The sequence below is a fragment of the Hippocampus comes genome, unplaced genomic scaffold (genome assembly GCF_001891065.2).
Source record: "Hippocampus comes isolate QL1 unplaced genomic scaffold, H_comes_QL1_v1.1 scaffold248, whole genome shotgun sequence".
Classification (NCBI taxonomy): Eukaryota; Metazoa; Chordata; class Actinopteri; order Syngnathiformes; family Syngnathidae; genus Hippocampus; species Hippocampus comes.
The window spans coordinates 1,203,309-1,217,702 of NW_017806277.1; the positions used below are offsets into that span (position 1 = coordinate 1,203,309).

Genomic DNA, 14,394 nt, shown 5'->3' on the forward strand with positions numbered 1-14,394 from the left:
GTAACCTACTTCGTTTAATGAGATACACTTCATTTTCTCTTCCGCGGCCATTACCGCTCCTCTTTGTTTGGATGCCATGCTCTAATAAAGGATGTAAAAATGTTCGCAATTCCAGTAAAACTCACTGCAACAAAGAGTCGCTTGCCTGTCGCCGTTTTGGATCCAATGACAGAAAATAGCGGTGGGGATACATCTATTTCGTCGTATCGAGTGCGACTTACTTGAGTTACTGCTACTCCGGGCTTCCGTATCGTCTCCCCCTCCCTCCTTGTGCTCTGCGACTTCAAGTAACTGTGCCACCTGGCGTTTAAATGCCTGTATTACAAGTCCAAATGAAATGAATGCAATAATTTACATCGAACCTTAATTGTGTACTGTACCAACCTTCGGCGGGCCGGATTAAAAAGACCAACGGGCCGGATCCGGCCCGCGGGCCGTAGTTTGCCCATGTCTGCGCTAGCGTGTATGCATGATACCGTATTCTTTTTAAGGTAGCGTACGTTTTACCATGCAATACAATGCGTCTTGTGTATGTGTTAAGTACAGAAATAGCACCCACAACTTCTCAATTAGTCATCCTTGTGTTTCTGAAATGAAAATCCAAACTTTAAAAATCCATCTCCAGTGAACCAAAATGAGCTCTGCTTCTTGATGCATCATTTGTACTGGAGCGTGAACCTTAGGCCAGAGGATCTTGCACATTGAGACATTGCCTTTGGCCCTTTCCTGCGATACGCCAGTGTGTCCACCATATTGGATGTGACCACAATAATAGCTACACAATCTGCAATTTTTATTAATAAAATAGTGAATGAATGGACAAATACATCAAAAGTAATGGTTCAACATTAATCTAATGAGTTCTGGCTTTGAGACCATAGCGATGAGCAAATTAACCATGTTTTATTTAACGGTCCACCGTAATTTTTGAATTTAGAGTTACATTAAAAATCTCAGGAAGTAAAATAAAAACGAATTATTAACTCGTGATTTATTTTCCAAAGACACCGAGAGCTGCAGCACAGGGATTAAAAAGCCACATGCTTCTCTGGAGCCTCATTGCAGACCCCTGCCACAGGGGATTTTTTTATTTACACTCTGATTCATACACTGGATGTTGTACAGAGTATATGCAAACAGTTACTGCACCCCTGTGCGGAATTTGGCTGGGTTTGGAGCCTTGATCAAAGGCACCTTGACAGCAGCCACGATGCAGACTTGTCTCTAATAACTAGCTGCACCATGTCCTTACAAACTACTACTGCCCACTAGGATAGGCACACATTGTGAACCTGAACAGGATTTTTTTAAAATTCTTTCATGCACCCTGTAGCATAACATGATAAGATGTCCACTGTAGTGACTGCTGTCCCTGAAAGGGTGAATTACCGTATTGGCCCGAATATAAGACGGTGTTTTTTGCATTGAAATAAGACTGAAAAAGTGGGGGTCGTCTTATATTTGGGGTCTAGACATTATACCCATTCACGACGCTAGATGGTGCCAGATATCATTGAAGCGAATGCTGGACTTGACTCCCCAGGCCAAAGTGAACCCCTGTCACGAAGAATAAAAATAAAAATAGCGGTAGCACGAAGAAGAAAAACAAAAAATAGCGGTAAGAAGGAAAAGAGAAGAAAATAATAGAAGAGATAACAGAAAATGGAGAAACGTCGCGACAATCTGGAGAAAAGTGGGTCGAAGATCGGCCAGGTTAACCGGCAGCTGAGGAGAAGTTATGATGCCATTTACATTTCAAAAACCAGAAGCCATTCATTTACGAATGTGATTGCACTTTAGTTTACATGTTTAAATGTTCAGATATTAAGATTTGAATGAGGCAAAATAACATGCTTTTCCTCTCAAATATATTGTTATAATCATTTGTTTCAGATGTACTGTAATTATTTTCTGTATAAAAATTAATTTGCTGTTCAAAAAGTCTTTTTTTCAAACTTGAGGCTTGAAAAAGAGAGGGTCGTCTTATAATCAGGGCCGTCTTATATTCGGGCCAATACGGTATATTCATGCTTGAGAATGGTTTCTACCAAAGAATGAACATTCCTGTTTCCAATCCTCCTCTTCATATCAGAGAGCCCTTCCCCCTATGTGTGGATCCAGAGTCACCTTTAAACAGTTTATTTGCCCAGTAAGGTGACACTGAAATCAGCAGTGTGGGTTTTCAGTCATCTCTCTTACCATCAGTCAACACGGTAATCTCTGGCAGTGCTCCCCAATGGCCCTCAACAGACTGTGTTTGCGAGGCTCTTGCTGAAATAACCGTGGGACGACTTCCTTTCTCCCACCCCAAACAAGCCAGTAACCAGATCAAACAGCTCACACCAAACATTGATATCCACACTGTAATTACAGGCTTAGCATACAAACTCTGTGCCCTTCGGGGAGCCAAGTGGCTTGGGTGTAGTGTGGTCGAACTAGCACAATTAACAAGACATTCATATTGTTTATACTTTTCTCTGCTTTCCCATTCAGGGGGACGTTGCCGTTCACAATTTCTTACAGTGGACAAGGTTGATGTGACATTAGTGGAATAGCCAAGGACAGTTTGGTAGGAGTTAATGGCGGTTGCTTTTTATTGAGATAATCCCATTCTCTGTCACTTGCATATGGGATGCAAGTCTTTTGATAATTTCCCGAAAATAATGACTGATGTCCTTTATAGACTAAGACCCGGTCTGGACGTTCAGGAAAGCTTCTGGTTTCCACCATATGACAGAAATGTTAATATTTGGATCCAGACACATCGGAGAGGTATTGATGATTAATTGGTGGTCCATTTGAAGAAGAAGACTGATGTCATGTGTCTGTGTAGGATGCTGGCCTTGTGCAAGCTGAGGAGCAGCTTTGGTGTCTAGTGTGACACTATCCTGCCTTTCCATCTGGCCCTTTTACACAAACGTTGATTCAGCACTGAAACTCTTACTGCCAGCCAGCTTGTTCCAGCACAAGAGTTTGTCCGCCCTTTGGGTCAAGCATGTTCTCTGAACAAGGTGCAGCAATGGAGTTATTGTGGCGTTTTGAACAATCTGTGAAAAACAGACTAACCTTTATAGTCGACATCTTATGGCTGAGTTTGGATCCGAAAACAGGAACAAAATGTTGATTTGGCCGTTCATGAGTTTGCATATTGGAACCTAAAAACACACGCAAGACATGTCTCGTTGTGTGTTTGTTTCGTTAATATCAAATGGATCCAAATTTAAACGCATGAATAAGTGTCATATTGGAGACAGTCATGACTGTGGTGTGCTCGTGTGTGTGTGTGTGTGTGTGTGTGTGTGTGTGTGTGTGCGCGCGTACGTGCGCTGAAGATAATCCCCCTCAATCCAAATACTGTAAATGTTGAGTAAAGTATTAAAATCATGCTTTGGGATAAGACTAAAAGCTTACTGTTGATACGCATGTACATGTTATGCGCATGGCACTGGGATGTGGACCTTTTTACACAGAAAAAAAAAAAACTACTTTTGTGGTACCGTCCATCTATTTTTCAGAGATTTATTTGTTCTTCTTGCCCTGGATTCTGGATCCCACTTTAACTGGTTCGGCATCAATATGAATTGAATTGGCTCTAGGCCCGCACCCGTCTCTTCATACAGCTAGCTTGCTAAGTAAATGAAACATAACACACACATGGCCTGAGCTTTTTTGCATAGATAGCTAAATGAATGGTGTCGTTTCAGAATGTCGGCAAGCCATAGTCAAACATCGCATATGATATTTGGTCATCTTTTGCGGTGTTATGACAAATGAGCCATGGATAATGTTTTCTTCTCTTGGCATGTTTACAACAGGCTCGTTTCATTTTGAGAACACGGAAAGGAGCAAATCATGCCCATTCTTGTCATCGCTGAATCAGCAGTTGTAATCAAAGGCAAAAGTTGCCGTTTGAAGCGATGACACCTAGTTTTTAGACGGTTTATTTTCAGGTTCCTTTTTAGCTTACTAAATTTAGCCGTTGAGCTCGTATCGCTTCAAAAACACATCATTGCGGTTTATTTCTTTCAATAGTAGAGCCTCAACAAAATCCACGGTAATAAACTTTGGTCTGTCTTCATTTTCCTTTTGTCGTACTGCATTAATATATACAGTGAATCCGGAAAATAATCACTGCATTTCAGTCTTTAATTTTTTTTTCTTTATGCACCCTGCCCCAGATTTGTGCCTTGAGACATCAACAGACAATTCCTTTGACTTCATACTTGGTTTGTGCTCTGACATGCACCATCACCTGTGGGACCTTATATAGGCAGGTGTGCCTTTCCAAATCATGTCCAATCAAATGAATTTATCAAAGGTGGACTTAATTAAGCTGTAGGAGCCTCTCAAGGAAGATCAGTGGAAACATGATGCACCTGAGCTCGATTTTATGCTTCGTGGCAAAGGCTGTGAATACTTCTGTACAGTCAAACCTCGGTTTTCGAACGTCTCTGTTCTCGACCAAATCGGTTTTCGACCAAAAATTTCGAGTTTTTTATGCCTCGGATGATGACCGAATTTCGGTTCTCGAACAAACTGAGCGCACTTGAATGCGTCACTTGACTCCTCTCGCCTTCCTTACACGAGGAAGTGACGCTTCCTCGGGTAGATGAGGAAGTAACGCTTCCTCGTTTAGCGTTCCATGGTGAATAGACGTGTTCAATGAAGATTATTTTTTAAAAAGAGCGTGGTTTCGGTTTTCGAACAAATCGGTTTTTCGAACAGCCTTCTGGAACGGATTATGGTCGAAAACCGAGGTATGACTGTCTTTTTAAAAGAGGATTGAGGGAAAAGTGATTGCTTTGTTTTTTATTTTTCCTAAATTAGCAAAAATGTCCCCCTTATTATAAGATCTTATGTGTCAAATTTGGAGGGAAAAAATTATTTATTCCATTTTGGAATGAGGCTATAACATAAAATGTGGAAAAGGTGAAACGCCGTGAATACTTAACCAGATGCCCCCTGTATGTGCTGATCCTTGACAATTAACTTTGAAGAATGGTAACTCAGCTGCACAAGGACTCTATTTAGCAGCAGGCGCTGACAGGACAAGTCAGCTATAAAGGTCTCAAGTGCCACAGCTCGAGGGGCCTGACACGATAAGCATGAGCTCCCCACCTTAGGCTGTAGACAGATGGGCTGCCTAAGGAATTAGTTCCAGTGGTTATAGGTGCCATTGCCAGCCCGATTACTGAACTAGACATGAAGCAAAGAGCCAGTGCCCACTGAATTATGACGCCGATAAAGAGCACTTAACACCACAGGACAGCGCTTCCTTCATATGGAAGTTATTTTAGGGCCGAAAAGAATAATAGTGCTCCTAATTTCACAATCCAGATGGTTGTGATGTATTGCAGCTGTTGCATGAAATGGTCATTGCTTTCTGATTCGAGTGGTATGAATTTACTCAACGCTCATCTTAACTCATTCACTCCCAAAGACGTTTTTAAACGTCTTTTCAGACTTGGTCCAGAATTGGCTGGTATCGAATGAGTTAACTTAATGTTAAAGATGGACCGAGAGGAGGCTTGGCCTCAGGTTTAACGGAAGGTCACTCCAAAGAGAGTGACCAGCAATGGAAAAAGCTCGATCCACTCTGAGTCTCCCCTTCGTCCTCACTACCTCTAGCAGCATCTGGTAGCAGTGTGTTGACAATTAAAAAAAAAAAAAAAAAAAAACCACATAACAATACGATGTGTTTTTTTATATGATTTTTTTCCCTTATAAGAGTGAGTTTTTATACAGTATCATGAGCTTTTTTTTTTTTTAATTTCGCCAACTTCCCCACCATATTGTGATAATTATCGTATCGTGAGGTTTGGATATTGTTACATCCTTTCTGTTAACTAAGTGATTATTTTTACCATAATTGTCTGTCAGCCATCCATCCAGCCATCCATCCATCCATCCCTTATTTGTGATACCGGGGCACTTGAATGCTGAGAATGGGAAAAAAAAAACAGTTTTACAGATGATTTGGGGGCACTGAGACATTAAGGTGTCGCTGCAGTCGAGCTTTTGACAGCTCCTGTCGTGATTTAATAGCTGACTTTTGAGCTGTGGCAGGTACATGGCTGTTATTATCTTACTCAAGTGTTGAGACAAAAAAAAAAAAAAAAAAAAGCAGCCAGGGACCAGAGGCAGTTCGTGCCTCTTTAGCTCTTTGTTATCTCTTCTCTATCTCGCAGCACGGTTTGATGATTGACAGCTCTGTCTGATTTTCTCAAGGAAAATGCTTATTTTAGAACTGCGGCAAAGCAATTAGGCCCGATATACTGTACTTGTTCTTTGTTTTTACTCACGTTTTTGAATGGGTGACCCCTGAGCTAAATCATCCCTTTTATGTGTTCATTTAATGGTGGTCTAGTTTTTTAGTGTCAAAAGTGATCATTTTTTTTGTTGTTTTTTTTTTTTTTGCGGGGGGAGCATGAAACAGCTGCAGTACACCCAATAGGAACTTGTCTGGTTGGGACAGGAAGCCAAAAGCGTTTTCCTTCAGTTTGGAGTGATAAGCCATCAGTACTGCCAACCGGGGGTTCCCTTTAAAATTTTTGCTCACAGTGAGAGGACACATAATGCCTGCCATGTAACGATACAGCTGCTGATTGTGTTTCACAAAATTCTCTTGGAGACATATGCACCTTTTTCTGAACAACCTTTCTAGAGTTTTCACCCAGATTATAACAATTTATAACAAACAGATGAAAACTGTATTCGGTGGTTTCACAGGCTCTTTGTACATAATCTCCCGAGCAAACAAGAAGCAGCTCTGTCTTTTCCGGTTTTGAAAAAAAAAAGTGTCATTATACACGCGCAGTGTTTACAGGACTTGGCCAAACTCCCCTTCACAAATGTATATCGTCTTTGCAAAATCTCTTTGAGAGCACCAAACAGTAACTTAGAGAAATGTTTTAAAATGGGTGCTTTCTCTTTGATCCAGTTATGAAGGTAAAAAGTCAGTATTCTTCCTCATGTTGTGTATGTGCGCGATAGGTTATCAATACGCTAATAAAGAATTCTGGTTACGAAAATTTGTGAGAGAATATGCATGTGGTATTTTCGTAATGTTACTTGAGCAGCAAATATCTAAAATTGTGTATTTGAGTTTGAAAAAGTGTATTTTTGGCTTTATGTGCGTCAAATAAAGTCGGACAGACATGGGAAGTTTACAGGCTGTCTGCTTTGGGTCCAGAAAGAAAAAAAAAAAAAATTCACAATGATCCACATGCCGGCGAAATTTTGGAAGCTAAATATGTAGTTCCCTTTTGCTACGATCTCTTTCTTTAGCGAGTCGATTTCATGTTTCTGCATTGTTGGGGGAAAACGAGTCATAGGAGCAATACTTGTCACCAACAAGTGAGTTAAACCCTTGCTGGGAAATCCACGGTTGCTTGAAATGTTAAATATGGACGACAATACACACAATGAAGTAAGACTACCAGTATCATCTTCATGGTATTGTTTGCGTTCCTTTTGGAAAGAAAAAATGATCTTTTAAAAGGCTCATACTTGGCTTTTTACTTAAAGACTTTGCAACATCTGTGATCGTTTCCCAAACCGGAAGAGGTTAAGCTGCGATATTCCCGGAGGACATGGCGTCATGGCGTTTTTGTGCAAAGAGCCCATTGAACAACTGACACATTTTGGCGCAACTGGACAGTGATTACTTTTCAAGATCTTGAGAATGCTAAAAATCGACAATAACATCTGAAAATAAAATGTAAGCGCAGTGACTGATCCATCTATCCGTTATCGGTACCGCTTCTCCCCATTCAGGTCGCAAGTGAGCTGGTCTCCATCCCAGCTGATATTGTGCGAGGGGGGATGAACTGGTGACTTGATCATGAGCGCATAATAATTATTCGTACTCGTGAATTGTGCACTTCAAAGTCAACGTTTTTAAAATGAAAGGATAAAGAATTGTTGCTCCATGATCAAAAGAAGCAGCGTCACTCTTGGAACACAAAGCTGTCGATGGCCCTCACGGGCGCATCATAAACACACAATTTCCTTTCGCGTGGTTGACCCTGCCCGTTTGGATGATTAGCATCCACGCTCGCTCGATCATAAAAAGGTTGCTTTGGTGCTTTGTATTCTCATGTAAGTGCCTCATTTTGTCATGCCTGCGGGGTCAAGGACGAGGAGGCTGCAGGAAAAGGATCCAAGCCTGCCTTCGTCACTGCTGCCTTTGAATACGCATTTGCAAATCAATTCCCATGGCTTTGAGGAAACTTAAAGGAGACAAGAAAGTTGTAAAACAAGCAATTCTGTAAAGGGACACCACTCGCGAAAAGGTTGTGGCATTTCTGTGACCGTTCCTCCACTTTAAAGCAGGTTTGCAAAAGTATATATATATATATATATATATATATATATATATATATATATATATATTTTTTTTTGCACTGAACACATAAAGTACAAATTGTGCCGTAGTCATCATTTTCTTGGTAATTCACTTCCCATGTGATTCACTCCCTGTTACAGCCAAGCTCCTTTATGAAAATAAAATAGGTGGTAAAATAGGTCAGAGTGAATGGAGACCAGAAAGAAAACCAAGGCTGCGGTGAATCATGGAGGGAGAGATATTTAAACGTTGGTCATTGGTGAAGAGCATCTTGGCCTACACAGCTTCTCTTTTAAAGTTTAAAACTCTAATCAGTTATACAGATGGTTTTGGGGAGAGCCGTAAAGTTGTTTGAATCTTTCGTAAACCTCTGAATGATGATGACACCAGATTTTATATACGGTATATTGCAATTCTTCAATTTACTATTTTATGCATTTCTGCACGTCAAAATTTCCATTTTTCTTCCTCCATGGGCAAGGACTTGATACATCAAAGTATACATATACAGCCCTTTGATGTATACACAGTATACATCAAAGGGCTGTCCCCGTTTTTTATCCTGTTCCTTACAGGGCCACAGTGAACCGAATTTTTTTGATTGTGTGTGATGACACATAAACTATAGTCGATGAGCTGGTGGAGTTGGATTGAAGTCATCAGGGCCCATGTATAGGTGGAAGGAGCTGTACTGACACCGAATAAATTTGTGTATTTTGGCATCTCATTTGTGTGTGTGTGTGTGTGTGTGTGTGTCTGTGTGTGTGTGTGTGTGTGTGTCTGTGTGTGTGTGTGTGTGTGTGTCTGTGTGTGTGTGTGTGTGTGTGTCTGTGTGTGTGTGTGTGTGTGTGTTGATATATCCATCCATCCATTTTCCGATCCGCTTATCCTCATGTGGGTCGAGGGGTGTGCTGGAGCCTATTTCAGCTGTCTTGGGCAGTAGGCCGGGGACACCCTGAATTGGTTGCCAGCCATTCACAGTTGATAGATACAATAGATAGATAAATATGGCCTCATGGTGGTCGACTGGTTAGCACGTCCACCTCACAGTGCAGAGGTCAGAGATACAATTCCAGCTCCAGCATTCCTGTGTGGCGTTTGTATGTTCTCCTCGTGCCTGCGTGGGTTTTCCCCGGGTAATCCAGTTTCCTCCCACATTCCAAATGCACCGGAGGTTAATAGTTTACTCTAAATTGTCCCTAGGTGTGATTGTGAGCGTGAATGGTTGTTGTTCTACGTGTGCCCCGCGGCTGGCTGGCAACCAGTTCGGGTTGTCCCCCACCTACTGCCCGAATACGGCTGGGATAGGCTCCAGCATGCCCGCGACCCTCGTGAGGGAAAGCGCCTTGGATCATGGATAGATGGATGTTAAGGTTTGAATGCACTCGCATCTTTTTTAATCAAAACCGCTTTTCCGATTCAAATTGTTTTTTGTGGCACGCCTCGCAGTCAAAGTAGTTGTAGTAGTAGATTTTTCTTCTTTGTTTGCATCCACATGCCCAAATTATACTGTAATTCTTCCCAGTGGCCATGGTAGGCACAACACATTGAAATGAAGTGCAGCATAAAATCATGATGCAGCATAAAATCATGATGCACAAACTGTTCAATTTTTCCCATTCTGTTTAGTAATGTTATATTATTCTGTGTTTTTATAATATCAGAGAGTCATGTTTTTTTCTTATTTGAAAAGTCTTGGGGTTTTTTTTGGGGGGGGCGGGTGATGAGCAGGTACAGAGTAAGGGCATTTTCACCATTAACTTCAACGTGGAAAGGTTATTTGAGATCGGAGTATTTTGAGTGACGAGCCTCAATGGACTTTGAAATACTGTATGGTGTCGACAACTTATGTTAGTTCGCTTAGTTTTACAGTATCTCACATTAATGGGAGGTATTCTGCCAAGTGAGATCTTTTCATCGAGGTCAAATGTCTTGGGATAGGAGACGTCATCTTAAAAAGCAGATTTTCCACCGTCTCTATCCTAACTTTCTTTTGATGACATTTAGCTCATACCCTCACGGTGGTCTTTTTCCACTTTAAAAGCCTCTCCTTTACATTTCCACATGGCTTGTTCTAACTGCAAAATTTATGAGTCAGCTCTCAATGGCTCTGTCCTGCAGGCCCCCCACCCCCCTCGCCCAACCCCCCACCCCAGACCAGCCAGCCATGATAACTAAAAGCTATTATGCTCGGAGACCTCAAGGGAGAAAAGACTCCAAACAAAAAAGTGCCAGTTTTTTATTTACAGCAGAACTGACACACATTTTGTACAGTGTGTGAGTACATGCTAAATTTTAAATGGGGCAAACTGGACTTTTTGTTGCATGCTTAGTCCTCCTTTCATTTAATTCCAGATATCTAGTAATGGAAGAGGATGATTTGCAGTGACGACCCCTGGATAGGGTTAAGCCGGAAGGGATAAAAGATTGCTTATTCCCACTGTAGATGAAATAGTCTTTTTTGGGAACTTTACAGCGGCCCGGTGGTCGACCGGTTAGCGCGTGGGCCTCACTGTGCAGAGGTGCAGAGTTCGATTCCGGCTCTGGCTTTCCTGTGTGGAGTTTGCATATTCACCCCACACCTGTGTGGGTTTTCTCCGGGTACTCCGGTTTCCTCCCGCATTCCAAAAACATGCATGGTAGGCTGAATAAACACTCCAAATTGTCCCTGGGTGTGAGTGTGAGCGCGGATGGTTGTTCGTCGACATGTGCACTGCGATTGGCTGGTAACCAGTTTCAGGTGTCCCCGCCAACTGCCCAGAGACAGCTGGTTTAGGCTATTGCACACCCGCGACCCTTGTGAAGATAAGCGGATCAGAAAATGGATGGATGGAACTTTAAATTGAGTGAAGCTGAAACTGGACACTAATAAGGTGTCGCTGCAGGTCAGGAAACGATTTGTATTCTGGTTTAAGTCACAATTGATTAATGGAAGTTTACAATATTCAGTACCTGACTGACATAACACATTGATCTCTGAGATAACACTGTTTTCAGAAACGTACCCGTAAAGCGGCGGCGAATGATAGCAAGGACTGAGGAATCAGGGGGTCACATGCAAAAAAAAAAAAAAAAAAGTGCTAGAGAGACACCCATCTGCTCCCCAGATATCGTCAATGTTATTTTCCTGAGCAAGTCAGGATCCCTCACCCACAACCCTCCTTGTTCAAAAGGTGCAACACTGTTTGGTGCGCCCATTCACTCTGTCATTTCTTCTTTCATGTCTGCATGTGTCGTCCGGTTCACTGCGTGGTGTGCAACGCCAATAATACAGGAGTGTGAATTACATTTTAAATTGAAACTGGATGGAAGGATGGATGGATTACTATCAGTAATACAAAACATAAATAAGTACAAATATGATCAGCTTTTCAGTCGTGTCAGTCCGTATGCCAATAAATAATGAATACATTTACTTTTAAAAATAATTAAAAAAACAAAATAAGTCCCAATTATGTCTCTATTTTAATTGATTTCAACTGGAAGTTTCATGGAATAAAACTCGGTCTCATCTCTAGAGTACATGACATCACAAACCGCTGTTTGTCTCATATGTTTTCCTTCCATGGTTTTTCCTTGTTCCAGGATCTCGACCCAGGTTAGAGGATGCTGCTCCGCGAATTGTTGAGCATCCATCTGATTTGATTGTGTCCAAGGGGGAGCCAGCCACCCTCAACTGTAAAGCGGAGGGCCGTCCGACTCCCATGGTGGAATGGTACAAAGATGGCGAGCGAGTCGAGACAGACCGCGAAGACCCTCGCTCTCACAGGATGCTCCTGCCCAGTGGTTCCCTCTTCTTCCTACGAATTGTTCATGGTCGGCGGAGCAAACCCGATGAAGGGGTCTATGTGTGCGTGGCACGCAACTACCTGGGTGAGGCAGTCAGTCGCAATGCATCTCTGGAAGTGGCAAGTAAGTGTCTTTGTTTTTTTTCACTGATGCGCAATATTTCACAATAAATTCTTGCTTAGTATGGCCGATATATCTATACCGATAACCAATGTACGCACTATAAGGCGCTTCGTAGTACAAGGCGCACCTTCAATGAATGGCCTATTTTAAAACTCGTTTCATATATAGGGCACATCGCATTATAAAAGCGCATAGATAAATGCAACAATAGTGGCTGGGGTTGCGTCATGCATCCACTAGATGGAGCTACGTTAAAGGGAATACAATACAATACAGCTTTATTAATATAGCGCTTTCATAACCGCTGCAGATGTAACAAAGCGCTTTACAGAACATTTAAAATACTACGTCCAAGAAATCTGAAAATTGATCCATATATATATATAAGGTGCATTGGATTATAAGGTGCACTGTTGGCTTTTGTGAAAATGGAATGCTTTTAGGTGTGCCTCATAGTGCGGAAAATGCCGTGATTATGAAAACAAACACGCATACAAATTACCATTTATCATGCCCCCCTATGCCCCAAAAAACAAAACATCGTGTCCATTTTTTTCTCATTGATCGATAAATTGATATAATGACAGACCTATGTGAAGACATTTGCACGGACCAAAATATTTCTAAATATCACTTACCGTAGTTGCGCTTCGGCGAATCGTGGCCGTCTGTATTCCAAGTCCAGTAGGACACGTTGCAGTGTCATAGCATTTGCTCTCCATTCATCCATTTTCCGAACCACTTATCCTCACTATTAGCTTTTAGCCTCGGTTGCGACTCTCATTCAAGTAAGTGGTACAATGTTTCCCTCAAATTTCAATATTTATAATGAATATTGTTTCTAGAGTTGAGAAGACTTTGTCTGGTTTCCATTTTAATGTATTTTAATGCGGCTTTTAATATTGGTCTAAATGTCGGCCTCATTCTACACTATCAGACCAATAAAAGTGACATTTTTTTTCTCAATATCGGGCCAAGAAATATCATGCATCCCAAGTCTTTTTTTACTTCATAGGAGTGAGTGCTCTGGTATAAATATCTGTTTACGCACCCGCCCGACAAATCAGTTATTCTTTTCCTTAATGCTGATTGAACTAACATCGATTGGAAACAGAAGACTCTGCAGTTAGATTTCACAAATAACAAGGTTAGCCCAGCCTGTAAAAGCAAGCGAGTCTAAAGCCAGTTTTCACTCTGGTCTCCTCTCATCACAATCACTCTGTTAACTCAAGATGCCACCCCTGACCTTGGTATCACATCTCCTGACAGCTTGCACCCTGAAGACCCGAATGTAGCCCACATTCTGTTCCGCGGGCTTATAATTTTGCCTGTATGTCTGTATATCTTATCCTACTCAAGAGTGCGACCTCTGTCATGTTGTGTCCAGGGCTCTGTGACCCAACTTTCTGATGAACGTACACGGTAGACAGTTTTGTCTTAGGGGCGGGGGCAATTCAAACCCCCCAAAAAATAAAGACCAACATTTTGCTGCTGGATAACTGCAAAATGTTTTACAGAAAGTAGGAGTGTGAGGTCACTGCTCATTGGCAGCTTCCTAGGAACAGATGTTCGTTAATGATTTAAATGTCAAATTTACCACCCAAAAGCCACTTTTGATATTTTGTTTATGCCAGAAGGCCAACTTGTGGCCTAAAATGATAAACAGACTGGGACAATATTTATTTGACTTTCTCTAACTAACACCATTGGAAAGAGAGACTGTTAGATCCTTTTCATACTTTTTTTTAGATACTTTTTATTTGCATTTTTAAGTCATTTCAGTACAGACAAAATATCCACACATTCCACAAACATGCTTTTTTTTCATTGTTTTTCATCTACAATGAAAGGTTATACAAAACAGTGATAAGTGCCAAAAGACAAACCATTGCCAGAATTGCATCAGTGAGGCCGAAAACCATGTGAGCCATCTTGCAGCTGCCAAGAGGTTCAGTGTCGCACTGGTAAAGGCAAAGGGGATGGCACTTTGTGGCATGCTGTCACCTCATTCCCATCACTTGGAAATAGTGATGGAAATTGAGGAGGAGATGCATTGTGTATTGGTGTGTATATTTGGTATCAGGTTTTGAGCCAACACACTGGGAATGGTACTTGGTTCAGGAGGCTTAACCTCT

General features: G+C 41.6%; 1 protein-coding gene across 5 annotated transcripts in view; it reads left to right on the forward strand.

The window, feature by feature from the left end:
• robo3 (roundabout, axon guidance receptor, homolog 3 (Drosophila)) overlaps window positions 1–14,394 on the forward strand; it is a 161,092-nt gene that overhangs the window by 65,268 nt on the left and 81,430 nt on the right. For all 5 annotated transcript variants that reach the window (XM_019857741.1, XM_019857738.1, XM_019857737.1 and 2 more), the window contains exon 2: window positions 11,933–12,259. In XM_019857741.1, coding sequence (XP_019713300.1) covers window positions 11,933–12,259 — 327 coding nt within the window. The remainder of the gene's footprint in view (window positions 1–11,932; window positions 12,260–14,394) is intronic.